The sequence below is a fragment of the Ascidiella aspersa genome, chromosome 3 (genome assembly GCF_963924565.1).
Source record: "Ascidiella aspersa chromosome 3, kaAscAspe10.2, whole genome shotgun sequence".
NCBI lineage: Eukaryota > Metazoa > Chordata > Ascidiacea > Phlebobranchia > Ascidiidae > Ascidiella > Ascidiella aspersa.
Genome location: NC_139449.1, coordinates 37,641,042 through 37,666,413, shown reverse-complemented (window position 1 = coordinate 37,666,413; position 25,372 = coordinate 37,641,042). Strand labels below are relative to the sequence as shown.

The 25,372-nt window shown below is 36.4% G+C and overlaps 2 protein-coding genes across 2 annotated transcripts in view; one reads left to right on the top strand and one right to left on the bottom strand.

Annotated features, from left to right (window-relative positions):
* Positions 1-25,372, bottom strand: part of LOC146162841 (uncharacterized) — an 85,541-nt gene that overhangs the window by 19,824 nt on the left and 40,345 nt on the right. The window lies entirely within an intron of this gene.
* LOC146162842 (uncharacterized) lies at positions 17,570-23,403 on the top strand. The gene is made up of 6 exons (XM_083384497.1): positions 17,570-17,785; positions 17,942-18,105; positions 18,172-19,046; positions 19,194-19,358; positions 22,232-22,273; positions 22,527-23,403. The coding sequence occupies exons 1-6, from the start codon at positions 17,768-17,770 to the stop codon at positions 23,264-23,266; spliced, it is 2,004 nt and encodes a 667-aa protein (XP_083240623.1). The 5' UTR covers positions 17,570-17,767; the 3' UTR covers positions 23,267-23,403.

The following is a 25,372-nucleotide window of genomic DNA, read 5'->3' as shown; positions in this document are numbered from 1 at the left end:
AAAGTTTCACCCACCGTACAATTAACGGAGGGAAGCATTGCGAGTAGAAATGTTCAAAGCAGAATATCGGCGACTCATTTATAATGCTTGCTTTCAATGCGGCGTTAGCTTTTTTTCGGGCGACCAATAACTTCGCGATAAGCTTCGCCTAATAATCAAGTGTCAATAGGGTGTATTTACCGCCGCAAATTTAAATGCGAAATCTTAAGGCAGTCTACGCCTCTCTGTTAGCACCTGTTGTGCATCTTGCTCCAACCAGCATTCCAACATCAGGCCTAAACATCTAGCAAAACTTTCGATTTGATAGTTTGCGTATTGAGCACATAATAGTGTTTTTCATATTGTTTAAAACTACAGATTTAAAGCCTGTTTTAACAGTGATTGCTCGGACCAAGCCATGGTAAAAAATTACCGAGTAAAAGTTTGCAAAAGTATAGCAAACCAAAGGCGTTAAACCATTTTTAGTCTTTAAGAGAATGATAATATTTGATTTTCAAACACGTAAGCTGGTCAAAATGTAATAAAATGGCCATACGCATTATCTACGTAAATTCTATTTATCAAATATATGTTTCGATCATTCCCCAAAATCTACGCCATATTTGAACCCCTTTCGCATCAAAGGCATAAGTTAAGTGGGGAAGTTTTCGGCCCATATCTGTTTTTGCTTGCAGAAACAAGTTAAGGAAAATGAAACACAAAATATATAATATAAAGTACACAATACAAATATAAAAAAAAATTAAAAAAAAAAAAAAAAATTAAAATAAAGTAAAAATTGAAAATAAAGACTAAGCCCCGAAAATATACCCCCTAACAAAATATACAACAACCGCACCCCCGTCTAGTATTTAATTTGTTTCTGAAGCATTTTCATACTACCTACCTATCGATAGTATTTCATTTATAATCTTGCTTAAAGTATTTCGAAAATATTGCTGCTGCAGTTTTCCGTTTAAAATTTTTCTATTCAACCATTTCCAACTTTTTATCTTACGATTGGTATTTCGCCCTGAAGTGAGTATTGTTTTGTTCCCTAATTGCTTTTGTGCTATATGTGTGCCGTGACGCCCTCGTTTTCTGGTTTTATAAAATAAACTTTTGTGTTGAAGTTTTTTAAATTCGATAGAGCCACTAATTACGAGGTCGATAGAGCCACTAATTATGAAAGTTATTTCTAGGATTCATTTAAAAACAAACGCAAACAATCTAAGCAGACGTATCGCTATTCAATGTTCAATTAATTCTAACCAATTTTTTTCTAAGTTAACAAAATTAAAATGCAATATTGCACATGAATTAGATTAAAAATGGTCAAACATAGATCTTTAAATACAAGAAGTGTTGCCTTACGTTTAAAAGGTCCTATCAATATGCAATTGGTTAGGGGTGCCCAAAACGTGACATAAAAAAATTATAAACGTTTAAAAATACTTTTACGGGTTTCAAGGCTAAATTTGCAGGTTTAGTTACCTCCAGTTGTTAACTTATTTGTTTGGTAAATTTAACCCATATAACCGAAAATCCATACAATTGGGACTCAATTAAAAAAAAAGAATTATAAAAAGAATCGATCGAAAAATAACATGCATAATAAATCCACTCCATATAATCGGAAATCCATAAAAGTGGAACTCAAATAGAAAATATATCATAATAAAAAGAATGGCACGAAAAATAACATGTATTACTTTTTCTGTATAACGTTCACTGATACATTGTAAGTTGCACATTGAGCGATAGTGCACATTTCGGTTCGCGTACATATCACAAGCGCACATTGTGCACGTTTTGGTTTTGAGTCCTGTTGACGAGGCGGCTGCTGGCATCCCTGCTGCGCCTTATTGACCCGCGCGTGCAACGCTTTTGTTCGAAATGGCTTGCCTAGTAAAACTAGGCGCATGCGACTTGCCTTTCATAAAGAGGCCTCTCTAAGCAAAAAAACATATTGCTCTTACAACACAACATATTTTACCACCGCAAATTTAAATGCGAATCCGGGAGGCAGTTGACACATCTCTGTTAGCACCTGTTGTAAATGTTAAACCATTCAAACATATCAACACCAGGCCTAAACAAATATAATTACAAGGGCCGCAACAACAAAAAGCTTAAGTTTAACGCATTCTTAGCGACGACGTTACAAAGCTACGTCATAACATGGCGTCATAAATAAATAAATAAATATTGCGTTTAATGGATTTAAATTTGCAAAACTTTCAATATAAAAGTGGCTTATTAGGCACATAAACGTGTTTGCATATTGAAAACTACAGAATAGCTTCCTTTGGTTCAGCTCGCGAAGCGACTAAGTGGCTGCTGACATCATGCTACACTTCATTGTCCCGAGCGTGCTACGTTCATTGTGCGAAGTGGCTGCGTTAGTAAAACTTGGCGCGTGCGACTTGCATTTAAGAAAGAGGCTTCACTTAGTAAAATAACCTACTACTGTTACAAAACAACATATTTTACTACCGCAAATATAAATGCGAAATCTGGTGGCAGTGTACGCCTCCCTATTTGCACCAGTTGCGCATTTTACTCCAATCAAACATATCAACACTAGGCCTTAACAAATTAAAATTGTACAAGGGCCGCAGCAAGCAAAACATAAACCTGAATGCGGACCAAGCCAGGGTAAAATATTACCGAGTAAAATTGGCAAAAGCATAGCAAACTATAGGCGTTAAATAATTTTATGAGAATTATTATATTTGCTTTTTAAACAAGTTACCTCGTCAAAATTCAATAACATGTCCGCACGCATTATTTACGTAAGTTCTAGTTATTAAATATATTTTTCGATCATTTCCCAAATACCTTGCCGTATTTTAATTTATTATCGCGGTATTACATGAAGAAGCAAGGCCAAATAAAGTTTCACCCATCGTAAAGCAGGGAGGCATTGCTAGAAGCTTCATTTATATGACGTTTGTGAACTATGTCACCAGATTGAATCATAAGTTAAAAAAGTTTGAAAGTTTTCTTGAAGGTAAAGCTTTCAGGCGTCAAGTGCCAGTTTGTCACTGTCTCTGGAAATAGAATTTTGCGAATATACTCTAAGAGCAATTATCTACTGAGTGGATTGTCTTTGCTTAGAGTACAAGAAGTTAAGGACAGGTATTCTAGCGGCCTGCTCCTTTGGAGTCGGATTAAGAACTTGTAAGAGACTTAGACAGCCGTCGGCCCTCGTCTATAGGGTCAGCAGCCTTCTTACCCCTAACTAAACACCCCGATTCGCCAAAGCTGCAGTATTTTTTTTAGGCTTACAGGAGTTTAGCAGAAAGCTTTTCGGCATGGTTTATATTGGTTTAACTAGGGTTTTTAGAACTTTTAGTCTGTGAGCTCTTAATTTCCCTTAAAGGATCGCCACCCTTTACGATTTACAGCGATAAACACAATGCTTTTCTGCATGCATTTGTTGAAACACAGTTAATGTAGGCCTACTCGTCACCCTAAAAGACTTATGCACGACCCACAGATTTGCCAGATTTAAACAGTATAGTGCTATCTAACGAAGAACTGTATTTTTTACATTAATCCTTTTAAGAAAATGATTGATAACACTTCGCTATTTCGACAGAGACAAGTGGGTCATTAAAAATCTGTGGTGAGTCACTTTGTGACCCGCCGGACAGTGGTTCGACATCCCTGGCCTACCTACACCGTACAGATTTCATGCAGCACGGAAGCTATAGGAATTTCTAGACAAAACCTGCTGCCTGACACTGAAAGTAATCAGTAGAGCAACTTGTTATTAACAAGCATCGAGCCATCGTCGATCATGAGCAGGCTTTTCACATTTGGTTTAAAAAGAGAATTTTTAACGGGCAGCTACCATTTTTAACAATGGTAGGTGGGATATAACATAAAGTATATTACTCGATTTTAAGGTGACAAAAAACCTCTTGATTCTCCAAGAAAACCACTAGAACACTAGATTATTTAAAAAACCACTAGATCTAGTGGAAAACCACTAGGAGTGGCAGCCCTGGTGCACATTGTGCGCACAATCTGCACTTGTCATACGTGCACGGTTCAGTGCACATTTGAAGGTGCACATTGTGCACTTTCGATATTTGCACCAAATGTACACTAAATCTGCATCTAATGTGCACCTCACTTGAATTTGATATGTTATTAATGTGCCGGTGCGGCAAAGGTGGCTAAAAAGCTGCACACTCTGTTTTCGGTGATCACTTTTTCCACCAGGTGTGATGGTAAGGCGCTATCGACTTGGTTTTCCCTCAGGGATAGGACTTTGTGTGAATTTAGAAGTCTCAGTTTTTCTAGCGCTTCTGACAACTTTGTGTGCGTTTGCGTTTTGGATGGCGTTGTGTTGCATTGTCATTCGTCGGGTGGATACCGAGAGAATCGGACGCATTTTGAGCACGGTTTGCAATTTCGTTGGTTAGAGGCAAGAATAATTTTTGAATTGAAAAGTCATTTAAGCAAAGTTACGTGACGTATTAAAAAAACAGCAACTCATTGATAATATATAGAAAAAAAGAAAAATCAACGTTTTATTTAATCAATATTCATATTTTTGTCATAAAATTACGAACATGGCGTTAACTTTACTCTGTAAAATACAAGTTGTGACGTCATGCTGGAGTGAACCGCTTTTGTTTACAGGTTGGGGTTCGGTTAAGGTTTATGTTCTTTCGAATTATTCCGTTCAGTTCCGGTTCTGGTCCTTAAAATTTTACAAAAAACGGTTCAGATTAGGTAACAGTTCAGCATTTTTTATAAATGTAAGCCTATGCCTTTACTTTTTATTTTCAGTAATTATTTTTTTCTCTGTAATCTAACATTATATATTTTTTATGTTTCTGTAGCATTTTTTTACGGTCGTCTTTAACTTTTCTTTAGTGTATTGATTTTTAATTTTTTTTATTTCGATAGCCTTTCTTTTTTTATTCATTTTTTATTTACTTTACTATAATTTCATTTTCCTTTGTCATTTGAGGTTATATTTAATTTGTTTCTGACGCATTTTCATATTACCTACCTATCGATAGTATTTCGTTTATAATCTTGCTTAAAGTATTTCGAAAATATTGCGGCTGCAGTTTTCCGTTTAAAATTTTTCTATTCAACCATTTCCAACTTTTTATCTTACGATTGGTATTTCGCCCTGAAGTGAGTATTGTTTTGTTTCCTAATTGCTTTTGTGCTATATGTGTGCCGTGACGCCTTCAATTTTCTGGTTTTATAAAATAAACTTTTGTGTTGAAGTTTTTTAAATTCGATAGAGCCACTAATTACGAGGTCGATAGAGCCACTAATTATGAAAGTTATTTCTAGGATTCATTGATCATTTAAAAACAAACACAAACAATCTAAGCAGACGTATCGCTATTCAATGTTCAACTAATTCTAACCAATTTTTTTCTAAGTTAACAAAATTAAAATGCAATATTGCACATGAATTAGATTAAAAATGGTCAAACATAGATCTTTAAATACAAGAAGTGTTGCCTTACGTTTAAAATGTCCTATTAACATGCAATTGGTTAGGGGTGCCCAAAACGTGACATTTTTTCCGATAACCAATATCGCGAACAAAAAGTATCACAATCCGACACCCTATGACGTCATAACCATTCCCACATAAGCAGAGTAGTTAAAAATTATGAACGTTTAAAAATACTTTTACGGGTTTCAAGGCTAAATTTGCAGGTTTAGTTACCTCCAGTTGTTAACTTATTTGTTTGGTAAATTTAACCCATATAACCGAAAATCCATACAATTGGGACTCAATTAAAAAAAAAGAATTATAAAAAGAATCGATCGAAAAATAACATGCATAATAAATCCACTCCATATAATCGGAAATCCATAAAAGTGGAACTCAAATAAAAAATATATCATAATAAAAAGAATGGCACGAAAAATAACATGTATTACTTTTTCTGTATGACGTTCACTGATACATTGTAAGTTGCACATTGAGCGATAGTGCACATTTCGGTTCGCGTACATATCACAAGCGCACATTTTGCACGTTTTGGTTTTGAGTCGTGTTGACGAGGCGGCTGCTGGCATCCCTGCTGCGCCTTATTGACCCGCGCGTGCAACGCTTTTGTTCGAAATGGCTTGCCTAGTAAAACTAGGCGCATGCGACTTGCCTTTCATAAAGAGGCCTCTCTAAGCAAAAAAACATATTGCTCTTACAACACAACATATTTTACCACCGCAAATTTAAATGCGAATCCGGGAGGCAGTGGACACATCTCTGTTAGCACCTGTTGTAAATGTTAAACCATTCAAACATATCAACACCAGGCCTAAACAAATATAATTACAAGGGCCGCAACAACAAAAAGCTTAAGTTTAACGCATTCTTAGCGACGACGTTACAAAGCTACGTCATAACATGGCGTCATAAATAAATAAATAAATATTGCGTTATTGGATTTAAATTAGCAAAACTTTCAATATAAAAGGTGGCTTATTAGGCACATAAACGTGTTTGCATATTGAAAACTACAGAATAGCTTCCTTTGGTTCAGCTCGCGAAGCGACTAAGAGGCTGCTGACATCATGCTACACTTCATTGTCCCGAGCGTGCAACGTTCATTGTGCGAAGTGGCTGCGTTAGTAAAACTTGGCGCGTGCGACTTGCATTTAAGAAAGAGGCTTCACTTAGTAAAATAACCTACTACTGTTACAAAACAACATATTTTACTACCGCAAATATAAATGCGAAATCTGGTGGCAGTGTACGCCTCCCTATTTGCACCAGTTGCGCATTTTACTCCAATCAAACATATCAACACTAGGCCTTAACAAATTAAAATTGTACAAGGGCCGCAGCAAGCAAAACATAAACCTGAATGCGGACCAAGCCAGGGTAAAATATTACCGAGTAAAATTGGCAAAAGCATAGCAAACTATAGGCGTTAAATAATTTTATGAGAATTATTATATTTGCTTTTTAAACAAGTTACCTCGTCAAAATTCAATAACATGTCCGCACGCATTATTTACGTAAATTCTAGTTATTAAATATATTTTTCGATCATTTCCCAAATACCTTGCCGTATTATAATTTATTATCGCGGTATTACATGAAGAGGCAAGGCCAAATAAAGTTTCACCCATCGTAAATCAGGGAGGCATTGCTAGTAACTTCATTTATATGACGTTTGTGAACTATGTCACCAGATTGAATCATAAGTTAAAAAAGTTTGAAAGTTTTCTTGAAGGTAAAGCTTTCAGGCGTCAAGTGCCAGTTTGTCACTGTTTCTGGAAATAGAATTTTTGTTTTGAAGCGGCAAAAAAAAAAATAAAAAAAAAAATAAAACATTTTGATTGCAAAACGATTCTTAAATTAATTGTGCATAGTTTTTACCAAACTAACGTATAATAAAATGAAACCCTGGCAACTACCCCTATCACATCTAAGACATAGTATATATATAAAATTAGGTCAATTAAAAAAATAGTAAAACATAACAAACAAAAAAAAAATTTAAATTTAAAATTAAAAAAAAATAACACTAAACCTTGAAAATACACACCCTGAAAAAATATACAACACCGCACCCCCGTCTAATTTATCTTAATTTTGAAAGATAAAACAATTCAATTGCTATATGTTGCGTTTATGTTATTTTTTACTTGAGATTTTGCTTATATTCGCTTCACCAGTTTTAATGTTTAACGTTTACTTTATAAACAAGGATTTGACTTCAGTTTGACTTGACTGAGACTTCACCGGTATTTATTCTAAAATGAAAACGTAAAGGTGTAACGGCAAGAAATGAAATAGGACAAAAAGTGAAGAGCAGTGAAGCAAATTAAACGAAATGAAACCAAAAAACAAATTCAAATGCATTGTGACGTAATACTAAGTCAGAAATGATCGCCATCTAGTTAAAAGCAACAACATCCCAAAAATAGAAAGGGCAAGCGGGCATAGGCGTAGCCAGGGTTGAGCCTCAGGGGGCATGGCCCCCCCCAAAAATTTATAAATATTTTACTCTTAATAATATGTTATTTTAGCATTTATGCGCAGTACAACAGTCGGTCACAAGCATGTCACACCTTCAATTGTCATGCACTGTTACGTCACAAACGATGTAGTAAATATTACGTTTGCTACACAATAATGTGGTTTTACTACTTTTAAACAGTTTTTACTCTTTGAACGGATTTTGAGTATTGCGTTAACATTCAGTCAGATGCTGCTCTAAAAAGGTTTGCCAGCATTGTTATTTGTGTTCGTTACGGCAGTTAATACAAAGACAAAAGCTAAACAAAAAATTCATACTTTTTGCCCCCCTCCCCTAATTTTCGGCTGGCTGCGCCACTGAAACGGGCAACTTGATCAAGTCGAAAGATTTACATAAAAATACCGCGGGTCGTATGTTGGACACCCCTGGTTTTAGCGGTCCGGATTTACTTCGTTTTGTTGCGGTTAACAAGTGCAAGTACATGTTTGGGGAGCATAATCTCATTCTCTACCCCTGAATCTTCCACTGGTCACATCCTTCAGTTTAATCATTCTCTATTAACGTTAGTGTCTTTAACACTCGTCAAATAATGCTTAACAAACATATAACCTGTTCTTATTAAAGTTAGGTGATTGTGAGTTTTTGCCCAGACTTTCAGGGTTCAGATTGAATGTGAATACGTTCAAGTAAGAAATTAACTGCATATTACGCAAGATCTATGTCATTACTAGTGTCAAGTTTAGCGCGAATTTTAGGGAAATAATTCGGCATGCTGCAAGTATAGGGATGTCCGATAATATCGGATCAAAGTCGATACCCGATACCAAGTGGTGGTATCGTTGATACTCGTCCGATACTAGGGTTGTATCGGTGCCAATCCTAAACCAAATTACGGACATTCCTAAATTCAAGTAAAAAAGTCTAATGGAGTTATTATCATTGCGCCAGTGAAGCAACTAAACTAACTATAGAACAATAAGAATACGCATTTCTATGCAACCGAAATTGAAGCTGGGGATTTTTTTACCTTTACAATAGCTCGCGTGATTGCCAGACAGGAAATGAGTAAAGGCATTGAGGGGCAAACTAAATGGATGGAGCCCTAACGTAATTTCCTTTAGAACAAGGAAATACTTTGGAGTCCGCCTTCAACAAAGAGCTAGGGTTTGGTTGTTGCCTGCAGCTTGGTGCAAGCGCCTTACTGCTGTACTGAGGTAAATGTGTAATGTCGTGTAGGTATATGAACAGGAATGTCAGGTTAGTTTATAACATCAAAACCTTAAATCAGCGGATCTCAACCTTTTCCTGCCGCACTTTAATCTGTGGTGTTTTTAATGTTACTTCGAGCTACCTGGTTTCAAAAGAAACCATTTTTACTCAAGTTTACTTAGATTTAATAAGCAAAATAAAGAATAAAGAACAACTATTTTCAGCGCTAGCCGTACATTTAAGATTAGGGGTCGTCTTGCCGCAATGCACTTGCGTTCATTTCTATAAAACTTTGATGGCAGCCAGAAAGCTGTTCGCGTAACATAGGTCCGTGTGCTAAAGGTTGACAATCACTATTTGTATCTACGAACAAGATCCAGCAGGCAACGCTGCTATAATTATCGTCTCACATCATTTTCGGGATGCTTCAGTAAATAAGCGCTAACCTAATCGGCTTCAATGTAATGACATTTCGTGATATGTATATCGATCGGGAATCACTAACAAAACCTTATTTTTTTTACTTAAAACGACTAAATACCCAACGGCTAAGCACGTCAAACATCTTTTACGTAAAAAAACAGTGACATATATCAATAGGGAACCACAAACGTAAAACCTTAAGTTGTAGCAGCCAATGTTCGCATTGCGTGATATTCAGCAAATACGTAATCCTGGTGTCATACTGCCTCCAACGTAAGTAAAATCACGTCAAAAACTGAAAATTGGTTACTATTAAAACTGCCGCATTAAATGCAATATTTTGCGAACTCTATAAACCTAGTTTTGCGCGGTAACATAGTTCAAGGAGTTCTTAATTACAAAATTCGCAAGTTGGAAACATAAAAAATTATTTTTATTAAGCCAATATACCTCATTTGATTTTAATTTCCACGCAGGTAATTGCGCTTGAAAAAAAGTTTTGCACGGTTACGTTAGGACAGGGTTTCTCAACCATGGCCTTCGGCCCCCTTGGGGGCACGGAGCGGTAATTGGGGGGCCACGGTCATAGGCTTAGACAGGGGAACACAGGGGCTATTTCTCTCCAAGAAATTGTTAATATTTTACTCTTAATTATTTGTTTTGTAGCATTTATGGGCAGTACACGACTGTCGATTACAAGCATGTCACACCTCCATTTGTCAAGCACTGTTACGTCGCAAACGATTTAGTTATTATGTTTGTTGTATACATTAATGTAGTTTTACTACTTTTAGTCATTTAGTTTTTTTCCTTTGAATGGCTTTTGAGTATTTCGTTAAAACTCAGTCAGTTGCTGCGCGAAACGGTTTGCTAGCATTATTGTTTGTGTTCGATACGGCAGTTAATACCATGGCCAAAGCAAAGTTATAACGAGCCTCGCTGGCGTGAAGCGACTAATGGACTTTTAATCGTAGTGTCATTACGGATTCGTAGTAAATATTAATTTGTTTATGTTTGATATAAAGTCGATCTATCGCAGTGAGGTAACAGTTTTAGTGTCAAGTTATTTAAGTTGATAGTTTGCCTACTCAGGGTGTCTAGTTATATGGGCCGAAAATTTATTTTCGGGACATATCTTGTTTTTGCCCGAAAATGTTTCAGACCGATTTTTGTCCGAAGCACTATAGAAAAAGTATACATCTTAGAACTTTCAAATTTTCAGACATGACGTAGAGTGGTATGAAGGTGCAATGTCGAGGTTTATGAGGCTGCACCCCTTGATGCCTTTGATTGGGGGACAAAACACCAATAATGTGACGTCATCGCTTTAGTTTATAATAGCTATCTACTCCTAACTAGCGGCAGAAAAACTGCAATACAGAATGCTTTCATATCACTTGCTTTATTCAGCTCGCGTCGCAACGAGGCGGCTGCTGGTATCCTGCTGCGCTTTATTGTCCGGCGCGTGCAACGTTCATACAGTGAAGTGTTTTGTCGTAAACTAGGCGCATGCGACTTGCCTTTTAGAAAGAGGCTTCTCTTAGTAAAAAAAAATTATTGCTCTTACAACACAACATATTTAGCGTCACAAATGTAAATGCGAAATCTGGTGGCAGTGTACGCCTCTCTATTTGCCACTATTGCGCATGTTACTCCAATCAAACATATCAACACCAGGCCTTAACAAATTGAAATTGTGCAAGGGCGCAGCAAGCAAAACATAATGCTGAACGCATTATTAGGGAGCACGTTACAAAGCTACGTTATAACATGGCGTCATACTGAAATAAATATTAAGAACACTGCGTTTATTGGATTTCAATTGACAAAACTTTCAATTTAAAAGGTGGTTTATTAGGCACATAAACTTGTTTTATATATTGCTCGAAACTACAGATTTAAAGTCTGTTATAACTACGATTGCTCGGAATAAGCCATGGTAAAAATTTACCCAGTAAAAGTTGGCAAAAGTATAGCGAACCATGTACGTTAAACCATTTTAGCAGAATGATAATATTTGCTTTTTAAACATGTTAGCTGGCCAAAGTGTAATAACATGCTTGTACGCATTATCTGCGCAAATTCTATTTATCAAATATATGTTTCGATTATTTCCCAAATACTACGACGCCATATTTGAACCCCTTTCGCATAATAGCCAGAAGTTAAGTGGGAAGTTTTCGGCCCATATCTGTTTTTGCTTGCAGAAACAAGTTAAGGAAAAAAATATAAAATATGTAATATAAAATATACAATGCAAAATACAAAATATCAAAAACTTAAAAAAAAATTGTTATATTTAAAAAAAAACAAAAAAACACTAAGCCCCGAAAATATACCCCCTGACAAAATATACAATAACCGCACCCCCGTCTAGTCTTTTTTGGTTTGCTATGGTTTCCTATGGCATGTTTCAGACCGATTTTTGTCCGAAGCTTTATGGAAAAAGTATACATCGTAGAACCTTCAAATTTTCAGATATAGCGTAGAGTGGTATGTAGGTGCTTTGTAAAAGTTTATGAGGCTGCACCCCCAGGGGCCTTTGCTTGGGGGGAATAAAACTGAAATGTGGCGTTTTAGCTCTCTGTAGCTAACGACTGCCATCTAGCAGCAGAAAAACTTTCATACAGAATTCGTTCATATTCGCTTGCTTTGTCCAGCTTGTGAAGTGACGAAGCGAATGGACGCCTGCTCCGCTTTATTGTCCCGCGTGTAAGACTTTCATTGTGACTCGTCCAAAACTGGCCGCGTGCGACTTGCATTTTAAAAAGAGGCTTCACTTTAGTAGAATTACTCAATGCTCTTAAGAAAGAACATATTTTACCGCCGCAAATTTAAATGCAAAATCTGGTGGCAATATACACTTCTCTATTTGCACCTGTTTCGCATGTTACTCCAATCCAACATATCAAAACCAGGCCTACACAACTTATAATTGTGTGTTGATATGTTGGATTGGAGTGACATACTAAACAGGTGCAAATAGCAAATATTCTCCAAATACGATTTTTTCAAATATTCTTCAAATTGTATTTCATCGTATTGTCGCGGTAATACACAAAGAGGTAAGGCCGTGAATAAACTTTCACCCACCGTGCAATTAATGCAGGGAAGCATTGTGAGTAGGGATGTTCAAAGCAGAATATCGGCGACACATTTATAAAGCTTGCTTTAAATGCGGCGTCAGCGTTTTTTTGGGGCGACCAATTACTTCGCGATAAGCTTCGCCTAATAATCAAGTGTCAATAGGGTGTTATTGGGTGAGCGAGTGTCTAGCGCTGGGGTGGGCATTTAGTTTGTTACCGCAGGACGCATGAGAAACATAAAATGTTGCGGTAGAGGGTGACTTGACGCGGGGGCCGGTGGAGAATTTTTTTTGTAATCTGAAATTCAAGTAGCGATCTGATTGTGTTACTTTTCTAAATACCTTGGAAGATAATTTACCTGACCGGTTACACCTGACCGGTTGTAATTTCTTCAACGAAACCAATCGAGTTATTAACATGATATTTTGTTTGACCTAAAAGAGGGGATAAAATTAAAGAAATACGTTTAGCTAAGTTATACGTGGGGGACCCAATGAATGAAACAATAGGCCTAAGCGGGATTTCCGGTTTGTGTATTTTGGGTAGCCCATAGAGTAATGGTGATGTAGCATCAAAACTTTTGAGAAGGTTCCATTCGTAGTTGTTCACCTTCTCTTCTTTCTTCAGCCGTTCCATGTACCTGTTAAGTTGTTTTTCTATACCTTTAGTGGGATTAACCGTAACAGGACAGTAAGTGTCCTTGTCTGCCAACATATTGTGAAGTTTATTATCGTACTTAGATTTATCCATAACAACTGTAACATTACCAAGAGCTGATCAGCCGACTAAACTATATTAGGCAACCATTTAGGCGAGGTTTGAACCCACACCCTTGGTATAGCGCGACCACTACTCTATTAACTGAGCAAACGAGCAAAAGTTCGACAAAGCCGAAAATAAATTGAATCTAACTTTAAGCATTTCGCACAATCATCAGAATTAATGATATATTACATTTAAATTGTCTTTAAAGGATGATTTATGATTGTATGAACATTGATAATAAGCGCCAAAGCAATTTGTTGTAATTCAAGTTTTTTAGAGGCCCTGTTTCCTATTATGTTGTAAATAAAAAGATAAAATAAATTCTCGTTGCGACTATTAAATAACTAACATAACTATTAATGTTGATTTGACAAAATGTTCACTTTGTTAGGCAAGCTTTTCCATATATTGTAAATATACGCAAAGAGCAAAAAAAAATCAGTGCGCAAATATTTCACTCAAGGGCGGCAAATAATGCCGAAAATTACAATTTAAGGATGCTGCGATTTTGGTAAAAGCCACTTAAAATATACGACAGGTTTCCAAGGCAAAATGGCTCTGCGGTAAAAACGTGCGGCCCTTGTGTAGTTTTCATCGGCAAAATACAAACGCCTCAAAACATTTCGCCGATTGTAAAGGTTGGTTCACCCGAAACGCTAGCGTCGTCCAGTTCACACATAACGCGTCGCCAGCGTTAACGGTAAATTTCCTCGCTCCTAACCGTCAACGTCAACGTTGAAAAATTTCTACTTTTGCCAACCGAAATCGTTTTTTTACGCCTTTGGTCAGGGGTTCCTAAACTGAGGTCCATGGACCCTTTGGGGGTCCGTGAACTAACTTTAGGGGGCCCTTGAAGGATTAATTGAAATATTACTTATTATTTAAGTTTAATTGAAAATAAAATGGACTCCATTTCACTTTCCAATTTTTGAACTGAAACCAGCATATTTGTGAAATCTATATTTGTACTGTGACGTAAATTTATGACGTCATTTTTGAAACTAAAAACGTAATGTTTAAAATGTAGGAGTCCGGGTTAACAAAAGTTTAAGAACCCCTGCCTTAGAACAAAGGAATCGCGAGCCCAGAATGAACAAGTCGCGCGTCAGCTGATGTTACTTGATTCCAATAAATCTTTCTAACGCGAAAGCGCCTGAACATTCGTTTTAATACAATTTGATCGCTGTTGGTCTTTATGACGTAAGAAACGCTTTCCATTATTGAATGTAACGTAACAATTGTTGTTGTTTAAAATTCCTGAAGACAGAGTTGATTGTCTTTTTAGCGCAACACACCGTTATTTGACGTCACAATCGCAATAAGATATTGCCGCAGAATACGCCCCCGAAACAACGCCCACAAGTTTGACCAATCAGCGGCTAACGATGTTTGGCGCCAAACAATGATTTAAACACGAACGATTCAACTTTCTGTGTGCGAACTCTATGACACTTTAGAATCACCATTAAGGCTGTGTGAAAGTAAGAGTATGATAACTATATCAAGTTGACCATTGTCTCGCTTGTAGCTTTAACTATAGCATTAGTGTACCGACATTAAACCTTAATCTTTACTGGTAAAAATTAACTTTTGTCAGAATTATTGTTTTTGTTATATTTCTGTTTTTTCAGAACTACGTTATGTAGAACTTGCTGGTCACGCATTTATCTGTCGCACAAACTTGGAACAATAAAATTACCAGTTTGCTGTGTAAAATTAAGCTTCATCGCTGACTTTGAATGTAGGCCAAAAGCAGTTTGTTGTTTTACGAACTAGTAAGTATATGGAGGAACATTAGTGTTTTTCTTCAAAGTGCTTATTAGCAAGTCAGGCGCGGATCTAGGATTTCAGTTTGGGGGGGCCATGAATTTTTGGTTTTCGCCAAATAAGGTTGCTGAAATGAGCAAAACTCTATGCAGAGTTAATCCTAACATTGGATAGGTTATTCAAATCCTTACACAAGGGTCGGCAACCTTTGTGTAGTAGTCGCGGGCCAAAACCAAACTCAGAAAGGTCTCTGCGGGCAGCACAACATATGTTAAATGAGATTTTGTGTTATTACAACTTTGTAACAATTGTGAATCAGGTGGGCCTCGGATTTTTTGCACTTTAAAAACGTGTTTATAATTAGCCTACTTTTAAGGAGGCAGTAAAGTCTTTAAAAAAAGCGTATACTTGGTTTAAAATTCCAGTCCACACGTCGTCATCCCCCTACTACTATTAAAAAAGTGTAATAAAACTACTTTGAGAAAACGCGATAAAGTTTGATAGTTAATCTATTTTAGTGTTTGTTAACCATTTGGGGCACACCTGGCGAGCGAAGCTAGCGAGCGCGATTTTTTTTGCATACCGGTATTTCTTTTGAGTTTTGTGTTTTTGTTACATTTAAAAAAAAATGGTTAAAAAATATTTGTCAATTATGTTTGAATACGTTTTTCGTTTGTCCGCGACGCACTTGGCAGCTTTCCACGGCGCAACAGTAAAGAAGCGCTGATCTAGTTCAAAAAGAGCATCAAAACGTAAACACATTGGATGCATAAAGATCATTAGCGCGAAGCGCGAAAATTTTTCGCATTTACACACATAAAAAAGTCAAAACGTATTTCAAATGGACTCGTGTCTAATTTGTCAAAGAGGCGGCGGGCCGGATGAAGTATATTGGCAGGCTGGTTCTGATACAGATGTGTATTAACAACAAAAAGCTTTTAATTGTACTTGGATTTTAGTTAGGTATTATATAGTCGAGGTCAGCTTACGGTCACTTAAGCCGTCGCTGCAAATCTGAAAAACGCCGCTTTGCGCGAGTGCGCGAAACGAATTTTACCATTTTTTGAAAATATTCATTATATGGCGCTATAAGCTCGTACACCACTACAAAGCTTGAAAATATGTCTTATTTTGGCGAAAATAGGCAATACTACCTAGCGAACCGCGAAAATAAGCTGCCTATTAAGTAAAAAAAATGTACATCTTTTTCAGTTTGGGCCCCCCCCCCTAGATCCGCCCCTGTAGCAAGTATATGGAGGAACATTAGTGTTTTTCTTCAAAGTGCTTGAATCAACTATATACTCGAAATTACCGCTCATGATGTTTAATTACTATTGGAATATATAAGTTTATTTACAGTACATGAGTTACAGGAAAAGGTGCAATTTGACGTTTGCTTATGTGAATTTATTAGCGAACCTGCTCGATCGTGAGTCCTTGAAAAAATCAGTCAGTCACAACGCCCCTCTATCTCTCTAACGCCCACAGGCGGAGAGTGACAAACACTGGTTTAAGCCCTTACCTGTGTGAACCAGGAATAGTCAATTTACAAATCCCGGTTTTTAATTCGTGATTTTTTATTGGAGACAACTGCAGCAATTTTTTTATCTACTACTTACTTAGCTATGGTTGGTTAGCACAGAAATGTTGTAGCTCTTATCGAACTCAGTGATTTGTAAAGTGCGTCTCGAGTCTTAATTGTGCCACGCAACTTTTTGTAATTTCGAAAAAAATCCTATTCGTATGCAAGCATGCGAGATTTAAAAACGTATTGCTTTGCAGTGTATTAATGGCGTTTGACAAGTTATGTCAGTGCTTTTCAACCCGTGGGATGGTACGCACTTGTGAGGATGAAAAAAATTGTAATGCGGATGACTAACGTCGTGCGGATAAATGTGCGGATGAAAATGGTGCATGTTATTATTTTTTATTATGTGTAATACAGTAATCAAATAAGCTGGTGCGCCCACTTATGCGTTACAGGTACTAATATAGTCTCGTAGTGGTTCATTGCAGCCTGATCTATTTTAAATCGGTCAAGACTTAGTTACACAGTTTTAATACACAAACCCTTTCATTGAAAATAAACTAAAGGTAAAAACTGAAGGTCTTACTGCGCTGGTTTCGTGCGGATGAAATTTTCCGAAACAAAAAAGTGCGGATAGAAATTTTAAAGGTTTAAAAACACTGGGTTGTGATATTGCTGTTTTGTACATAGTGTGTCGCGATTTTTTGTGTTTTTCTGGTGTGCCACCAACTATAAAAATTTGATAACGACTGGTTTACCTATTTAATAAAATAAGTTACCTGAAGTGGTCATTCATTGTTTTTACATTGTATGACCAACATGACGTCGACCTACTGCATATTTTTATGACGAAATATAAAAACCTTTTCGTTACGTCTTTAGACAGAAAGAACGTCGAAGTTTGGAAAGAATTTAAAGTTTAGTAATGTAAAAACCTATGAAATTAACCATTTTATTCTTGTTTTGTAATAGCTTGCTTAGTTTGTCAGTTGTTAACTTTCAACTACACATTTCACTCAACTCAAGCCATGTCAAGTGTATTTGATGTAAGTACCAATCCTCGAAGATCAATAAAGTTTCGACCAGAAAAACTTATTCAAAATGCTATTATTTGCTCGTTTTAAGTTTAATAATTTTCTTTTAATTTTAATACCAAAAGCTTTGAATCCAGTCAGCTTGATTTATTTATTTTACGTTCCTAGTTGAAAGAATACAAGGCGAATGAGATCTGGTGCTACCCAGACACGTGTGTTCTCGGTGAAGGGGGCTCAGCGTTGGTGATCTTGGGACAGCACTCAAAACTTGGATATGTGGCCATTAAGTGTTTCACTGTTGGCCGAGTTCAAACAAATGCTCTAATTGCAAGGTGCCTTGTCTTGTCCTATTAAGATATGTTAAAAAAATAAAAGATTTTAAAGAACATAATGTGCAGGGTGAAAGATGAAGTGGAAATGATTCAGAGAGCCAACAACGAAAATATCGCAAGAGTCCACGGATGGACGAAGTGGTCCAACAACATTGGGATTATTACCCAATATTACGAGGGAGGTGACCTGGGTGGTATTTTCCAAATGCCCAACCGTGTGCTGAAGCCACTGCTGGGCCTTCGCATTGCATTGGAAACAGCCACGGCACTCGCATTCGCCCACGAGTTTTCATCGGAAAAACGCATAATTCACGGCGATGTGAAGCCAGAGAACATTCTCCTCAACAGCGACATGCGATGCAAGCTGGCAGATTTCGGCGCCGCCAAACTGGCTCCATTTACTCGCACCACGACCGTCGTAGCCCCCCAGACTTCAGCTCCCAAGGCTTCACAGGATCGCAAGGAACTCACCATGTCTTATGCCTCCCCCGAAGTTTTGACTAACCCGGGCGTGGAGCCTAAACCACAGCAGGACACCTTCAGCTACGGCGTCTTGTTGTACGCACTCATCAGTGGACAGCAGCCTTACACCACCTTCAGCGATAACTTGGCAATCAAAGATGCAGTCACCAAAGGACAACGACCCGACTGTGCTGAGATCGAGAAATTCAAAAGCTCTCTCAGCACGGAAGAAAGAGATATCATCAACCTGCTTCAGAAGACCATGAGAAAGTGCTGGCAACAGGATCCTTTGCAGCGTCCCAAGATGGCGGCGGTGAGAGACGAACTCCAACAACATTTCTCCAAGTTCAACCATACACTGGCGGCCCAACAAGCGATCGAGGCTTCCAAAGCTTTAGATCTCGACGCACCAGCATCCGAAGAGGGGGAAAGGCTGCCTCTGAGTCAATTCTCCTCTCGCACAGGAGTGTTTTTGCCAGGTATTCAAGTATTTGCTTGCTATTTTTATATATATTTGTTGCTTTATGTTTGTACATTGCATATTATGTTTAATATTTGCAGCAAACTTCGACTTCATGAACGCGCAAGTATTTATACAAAGTTTGCTACAATTTTACTTTATACAGCCACTCACCTAACTGGTGACCTTGCTTCTCTGTCCATGTCAACAAGTTTGCCTGTAACCCCGGCGGCGAGTTCATCGTCTTCACACCAAGTAGTCAGCCCAGCAAGCACTGACACTCCGAGTACATCCTCTCGACAGCTGGGAGTTGCCGCCTCATCGACTCAAGGTATTTCAATCAGTAATCGTGGTTTACTACCATATAAACATAAGTTTTTCAGTTAGTTACTGTTTATTTTCATTATTCAATCGCTTGGCGTGAAAATATGTCATGAAATAACTCTTCTGGCAAATCATATTTTCTTAACTGCTCTAATTAGCACTGTTTTTTCTAATTCAAATTTGCGATAATATATTAGAGAGATGCTATCCAAATGTAGCCTACTACAGCATGCAACTACTCCGTATGATGATTTGTTATTTAAAATACCTTTATTCAGTGAACTTATGTAATGGTTTCAGCTAGAAGTAATACAATGTGTGAGCGTTTTGCTTATGTTGAGTGTATTTTGTTTTGTAATCCGAAAAGATTTAGTAAAATAAAAGCAATAACCAGGCCATTATTAATACAAAGTAAGCCAGTAAGTTTTTATTATATATTTTTTTAAGAGAAGTTGAATACAGTGAGCCAATAAAGTTTTAGGCAGAATACATAAGTGTAAATATTTAGTCAGAAATTTAAAAATGAGAAAGGTTTTTAATAAACTTACTAAGTAGGTGTAAATTTTTCAAGCGATCGAGTTGTAAAGTGAAGAAAACATTTTGGGTCTGACTTAACATTGTAATTGGCTGCTAAGAAATAAACCACCATTTAAAGCAAAGCAAGTCACGAGCAATAAAAACAAGAAATATCCACGAAATCGAATATTTGCAGCTTACATTTGTATATCAAGAGGCCAGAGCACATGAATATTTCAGAAACAAGGGAAGAGCTATGTTGGATGTACGACTTAAATTTTGATAGAAAACAGATTTATAAACAAGGAAGAACTGGACAGGCTGATGTATCTAGAGGTTACAGGTGGTATTGAAGTAGTTTCGCTCTTAAGTTTAATAACTAAACCTTTACATGTGAGCAAACTGAATTACATTATTACCTTAAAGTCAACCATTAATTTCGAAAGTTTTTTTCAGTTCTTAGTCCTCATATTACCTTATGTAAGACAAAGCCCTGAAACCGAGACTGTCTCGGCTTAACGTAGGAAAGCCTACCTTAAACGTTAACTACAAATTTCAAGTTTGTGAAAAACTCTTAGTAAGATGACATTACCAGTAAGCAACCGAAAAAATTTACAAACTTTATCCTTCTAGCTCAGTGGTTATTCCCTTTTTTCTTGCTGCACACGGACTCCAGCCATAAGACCGAAATAAGAACAACACCAACGTCAGAGTAAAACACAATTCGAAATAAGAGCTAAAAGGTCAGAACCAGGCCTAAACAACACTTTAACTAACCCCAAACCACACCCCTAAGTACATTACTAATTCCCCTAATAATTTCAACACTAACCCATTTTCTAACCCCACCAATTACCGTACCCACCATTATATCCAAACAGGACCAAAAATTTGGTGCCAAAACAGCGGTGCCCTAACAGCGCCGGTCAGACTAGTCACTAGGGCGTCCAAACGTAGTCACCAAAACGACCGTTGCCAGACCGATAGTCCCCGATCGTCCCATACCTTCTACCGAGAGGTTCGGGGATTATTTAGGCCTTCTTCCGTTCAATTTATTCCTTATTCCGCTGAATTTTGGCTTTATTCCAAAGAATTTAGGCCTTATTCCGATGAATTTACGTCAAGTCTCATCAGGTCAAAGTATAAATGAAAACAATTAAAATGCACGTAAAAGCACAGGCGCAAGTAAAAGGCGATAAGAATGGTGACGTCTAACATATCCACAGGCACATGCTCGCAAAAGCGTGTTACTGACGCAAAAACAATTATGCTACGATGCCTGCGCTTCAAGGCACGATGGGTGTAGTACAGCCTGCTATGAGGTGTAGTGTGACATAAAGCCCAAATCCCGATTGAGCCCCACATCCTGATGAAAGCACGGTTGTGCGAAAGCTTGTCGAGAATCAAATACAATTTGTCTTTATACAGTGCCACCTGATTTCTCTATTTATAATTAGGACAAATACGGCCATATACAAAGAGTTTTATACAAGTAACTGATACACAGTAACGCAAAAAAAAATGTAAATTAGTTTTTCCAAAATGTGAATTAGTTTTACATTTAACCCAGAAAGGAAATAAATTACAGTAATACATTTTCTGTGTCTGATTCAGCATCCCCGCACCCCCGTGAAACAGTTCTCGCAACCCTGGTTAAGAAAGCCTGCTCTAGCTCATTAAATACATTAAGCATTTCATTAACACCTTAGTTAGTTGGTTGAATTACAAAAAACAATAGTAGGACAAGGATATATTTAAACATTGCAGGTGGATTAACGAAAAAACCATCGCCTTACAAAAAATATATTTTCCTGAATGAATGCGCCGTGAAAACAAAAATAATGATTAATTGTATACCAGAGATTTAACATTTAATCCACCAGGCACCTGACGCTAATTTAGACTAGCTTTCAGTCGCCTTGCAAAGTCATATCACATTATTTATTTTATATAGAATTTTACTTTGACTCACATGTTCGTGATCAAAAAATAAAAAAGTAGAAAATATCTCGTCTATATATATTTTTTAATAGAGTTTTACCAACCTAATTTACTTTCAACATTTTAGGTTTGATTTGCCTAGCAACGAAACTAGGGTCTTAAACTCAATTACTCGACAGGATAACACAATCATAGAATACTTACATTTTTCACAAATTTATTTTTCAAATATTTTTTGTAACTTGTAAAAACATAATTCTTTTAAAATAAAAAATAAATTTTAAATTTGGCGAGATAATCTTCACTTAACTAATGTACCTACAATCACCAAATCTTATATTTCAGGAAGTTGTTTTTTTCCCACGGCATGACGTCATATTGGATAAATAAAATTATAAACTTTTTTGTATTTTTACGTTGCAGGTGGAACAAGAAACTCGATTAAAGATTATTTTGATTCAAATAGTAAGATTGAAGTGTTTTTTCGTTATTTTATTAAACAATTGTAGTGCTTTTAATAATAATTTATTTTACTCTTATTTGGAACTCAATCATTTTTTCATTGTTATGTTATCTAGACCCCTATAGTTTACTAATGTAAAAACTAAGTTTAAATATAGGTTTACTAATGTAAGAAAATAAACTAATTCGTATTAAACAATTTATTCAAAGCCAAATAAACAAACACATAATTTTTCCTTCATTAATTTTATTCAAGAAAGGAAAACTGCACTTGCGCTCATCCGACAATACGTGACCTCTGTGAAGGAGGAAAACTTTCTTCGAGCAAATCGCGTCGCGGGTGACCTTCAGCAAATCGCCCAAGGTCAAACGACAGCGAAAGCTTTTCGACAACTTGGAATTAAACTGAAAGAAGAGAATAAATATTTGGAATCCATTTTGGTTTTTCAAATATCTTCAATTATCTTCGCAAATGACCGGGATCCTGAGGAAGCAGTTGAGGGTGTTCGGCTTTGTGCTGGGGGGTTGAGGGACACAAACATAACGATGATTGAAAGTGACGTCACAATGAAGCCCATTGTGCGCGATCACGTGCTTCCACTGATGCGCGACATCCGACTCCAGATTGATGAAAACAAAAACGTCGACGAGAAGTTTCGGGTTTTAAACTTGGTTCGGTGTTTGCATTCCATCGAACGGAGCGAAGGTTTAATCGATAATCAAGAAAGTCGGGAGCGAAGTTTAAAAAAAGCAATTTCTTTAATGGAAACAACTTTCGGCGTCGAAGCTTCCAAGCATAATGTTTACGCTAAATGTTTAAACAACCTCGGTTTTGTGTGTTGGCGAACCTCGCGGATCACTGATGCGGTGAAATATTTCGAACGAGCTCTGGAAGCTGAGAAGAAAGTCGAGGATTCAAGTGAAGAAGAAAAGAAGAAATTTATTGAAAACACTGAAAACAATTTGAGAATAAACAAAGCAAAACTTGGAAAGTGAACAATCGAGTCGAAGCGAGGAATAAAAACAAAAAAACATTCGGCGACAATTTTGTAAATATAGTCGATTAAAATTTGTCGATGTGTGATCTTAAAATATAAATATTGTTTATTTATAAATTAATAAATATTTGGGGAAACTTATTTGAATTTTTGCAAGCAAATATTTTCCAGGTTAGAAATCAAAAAAGGCAGAATATTTAGTTTTTAGCAGTTTAAAGATAAAAACTTACATTTTCTAGGTTCAACTTTTCTTGTTTGTGTCTCTTGATCTCAAAAATATTAGGAATAGCAGTTATTAAAACAAAAGTAGATTCTTGTAATTGTCAAAAGCACAAAAAAGAATAACTTGAAATACTAAAAACTGTAGAAATTTAAGAAATTGCATGTGAACATATCAGCAACTAAAATTAATGTTTAACTAAGATGACTTTATAGACAATTCAGATATATTTATATATTTCAATCCCAATAAAAAATACTACAAAAATATTAGAAGTGCATTAAATTTGTCACATATCGGCAAACACTACTTTATAAAAATATATGAATATTTCATATATACATTTTAACCTGAATACAAAAGAAAGTCAAAATATCATCACTTCAAACGTAATTATTAGAAGTGCATTACAACAGAATGTAACAGTAAAGCAAAATGAAAAAATAGAGTCCCTACCTCGGGCAGAACAAGCCAAGTTCGCACAGAAACATCTTTTTTAAAAAAGTGTTGTAACTTGGTTGGTTATCGTTCGGCAAATCTGTATGATGTTGAACTCCGCTGTATTCATTGTCTTCACGAAAACATCACTCACCAGCAATTACTTGAATAAAACAAATCAATTGGTTAAAATATACAAACTGAAATTTATCAAATATTATGGTTTTAAATACAATCTTGATTGCATTTACTTTCAAGACATATACTAGCAAGAGAATAAGCTTGGTATGGTTGTATAATCAGATTCTGGACTTTGTGGAATTGGTTTATTTTGCTGGAGCCCGACTCAGGACTTGAGAAAGACTTCTAGAGTGACTTCCGCATGTGCAGTACCAAATATGAAACCGATAAGTTCAATCGCAGTAAATTGTGTAATAGCATATGGTTCAGTTAGGTAAATGGTTTTCTGTACACGGAGCTGGACTTAATGAATTTAACGAATTTGGCATTGTACTTACCTTTTTTCCCCTGGAGTCAGACTTTTTGTTGCTTAACCAACTTCTTTTTTAATGGACTTCGGCACTCCGCAACCCTGCTGATAAATGCAACTGCCAGTTTGAGAATTTAACCAGAGACTTTTCAGAATTTATCGTAACAATCGAAAATGAAAAAAGCGCAATTAATGACAATCACAACATGAGAATTTAAATATAAAATCCATTTTCATGACAATAATTTTAATTTTGTGCATTTGTTACAGAGTTACGTTGTTACATTAGTCAAATATTATTGTTTCTGATAGAAATATTAGTAGTTTCAAGCTGGGTAAAAGTAAAACCTAATGTAAAGGTCTCTTGGTAAATCAAACAACATTTTTAAAGCCTTTACCTCACATATAACAAGCCACACTCAAAGATCCAGTTGGTAATTCAGTTTAATCACAAACAAAGAGAAGTCATTATCTGTTCAAATCACATTAACTTATACTACAGTAACATGTGAAACAATTCTTATTCTAAAACAATACAAAACAACATTTTTTTTAAACAAGTATATATTATAATAATACTAATAAACATATCAGCACTGTAAACCACTGCAACTAAAAGACCAACAAGCTATAGTACAAAGGCTAGAGCTCTCTACTGCTTAAAGTACAAATACAAAGTGAAGGACAAACCAAGGCTAAAACCACATGAGCCAAACACAGAGTAAACCACATAAGAGCTAGGAAACATGGGACATTTGAACAATTTGGATAACTATACAACTTGCATTCAAATACTCACTGGTAGATCACATTCAGCACACCTCAATGATATTTGAGAAATGTATAGTCATCACAAATGACGCAGCAGTGAAAAAAAACAACAGTCAAGAATTGGGTAAAAATATAATTAAATTTTTAACCAATTATTACAGACAATCGTAGTAGAATTCCATTAT

Bases quoted from the DNA above. Each gene is read 5' to 3' on its own strand.
- LOC146162842 (XM_083384497.1), top strand. The intron at 18,106-18,171 runs GTGCCTTGTCTT...CATAATGTGCAG, and splicing joins ACAAATGCTCTAATTGCAAG to GGTGAAAGATGAAGTGGAAA. The intron at 19,359-22,231 runs GTATTTCAATCA...TTTACGTTGCAG, and splicing joins TGCCGCCTCATCGACTCAAG to GTGGAACAAGAAACTCGATT.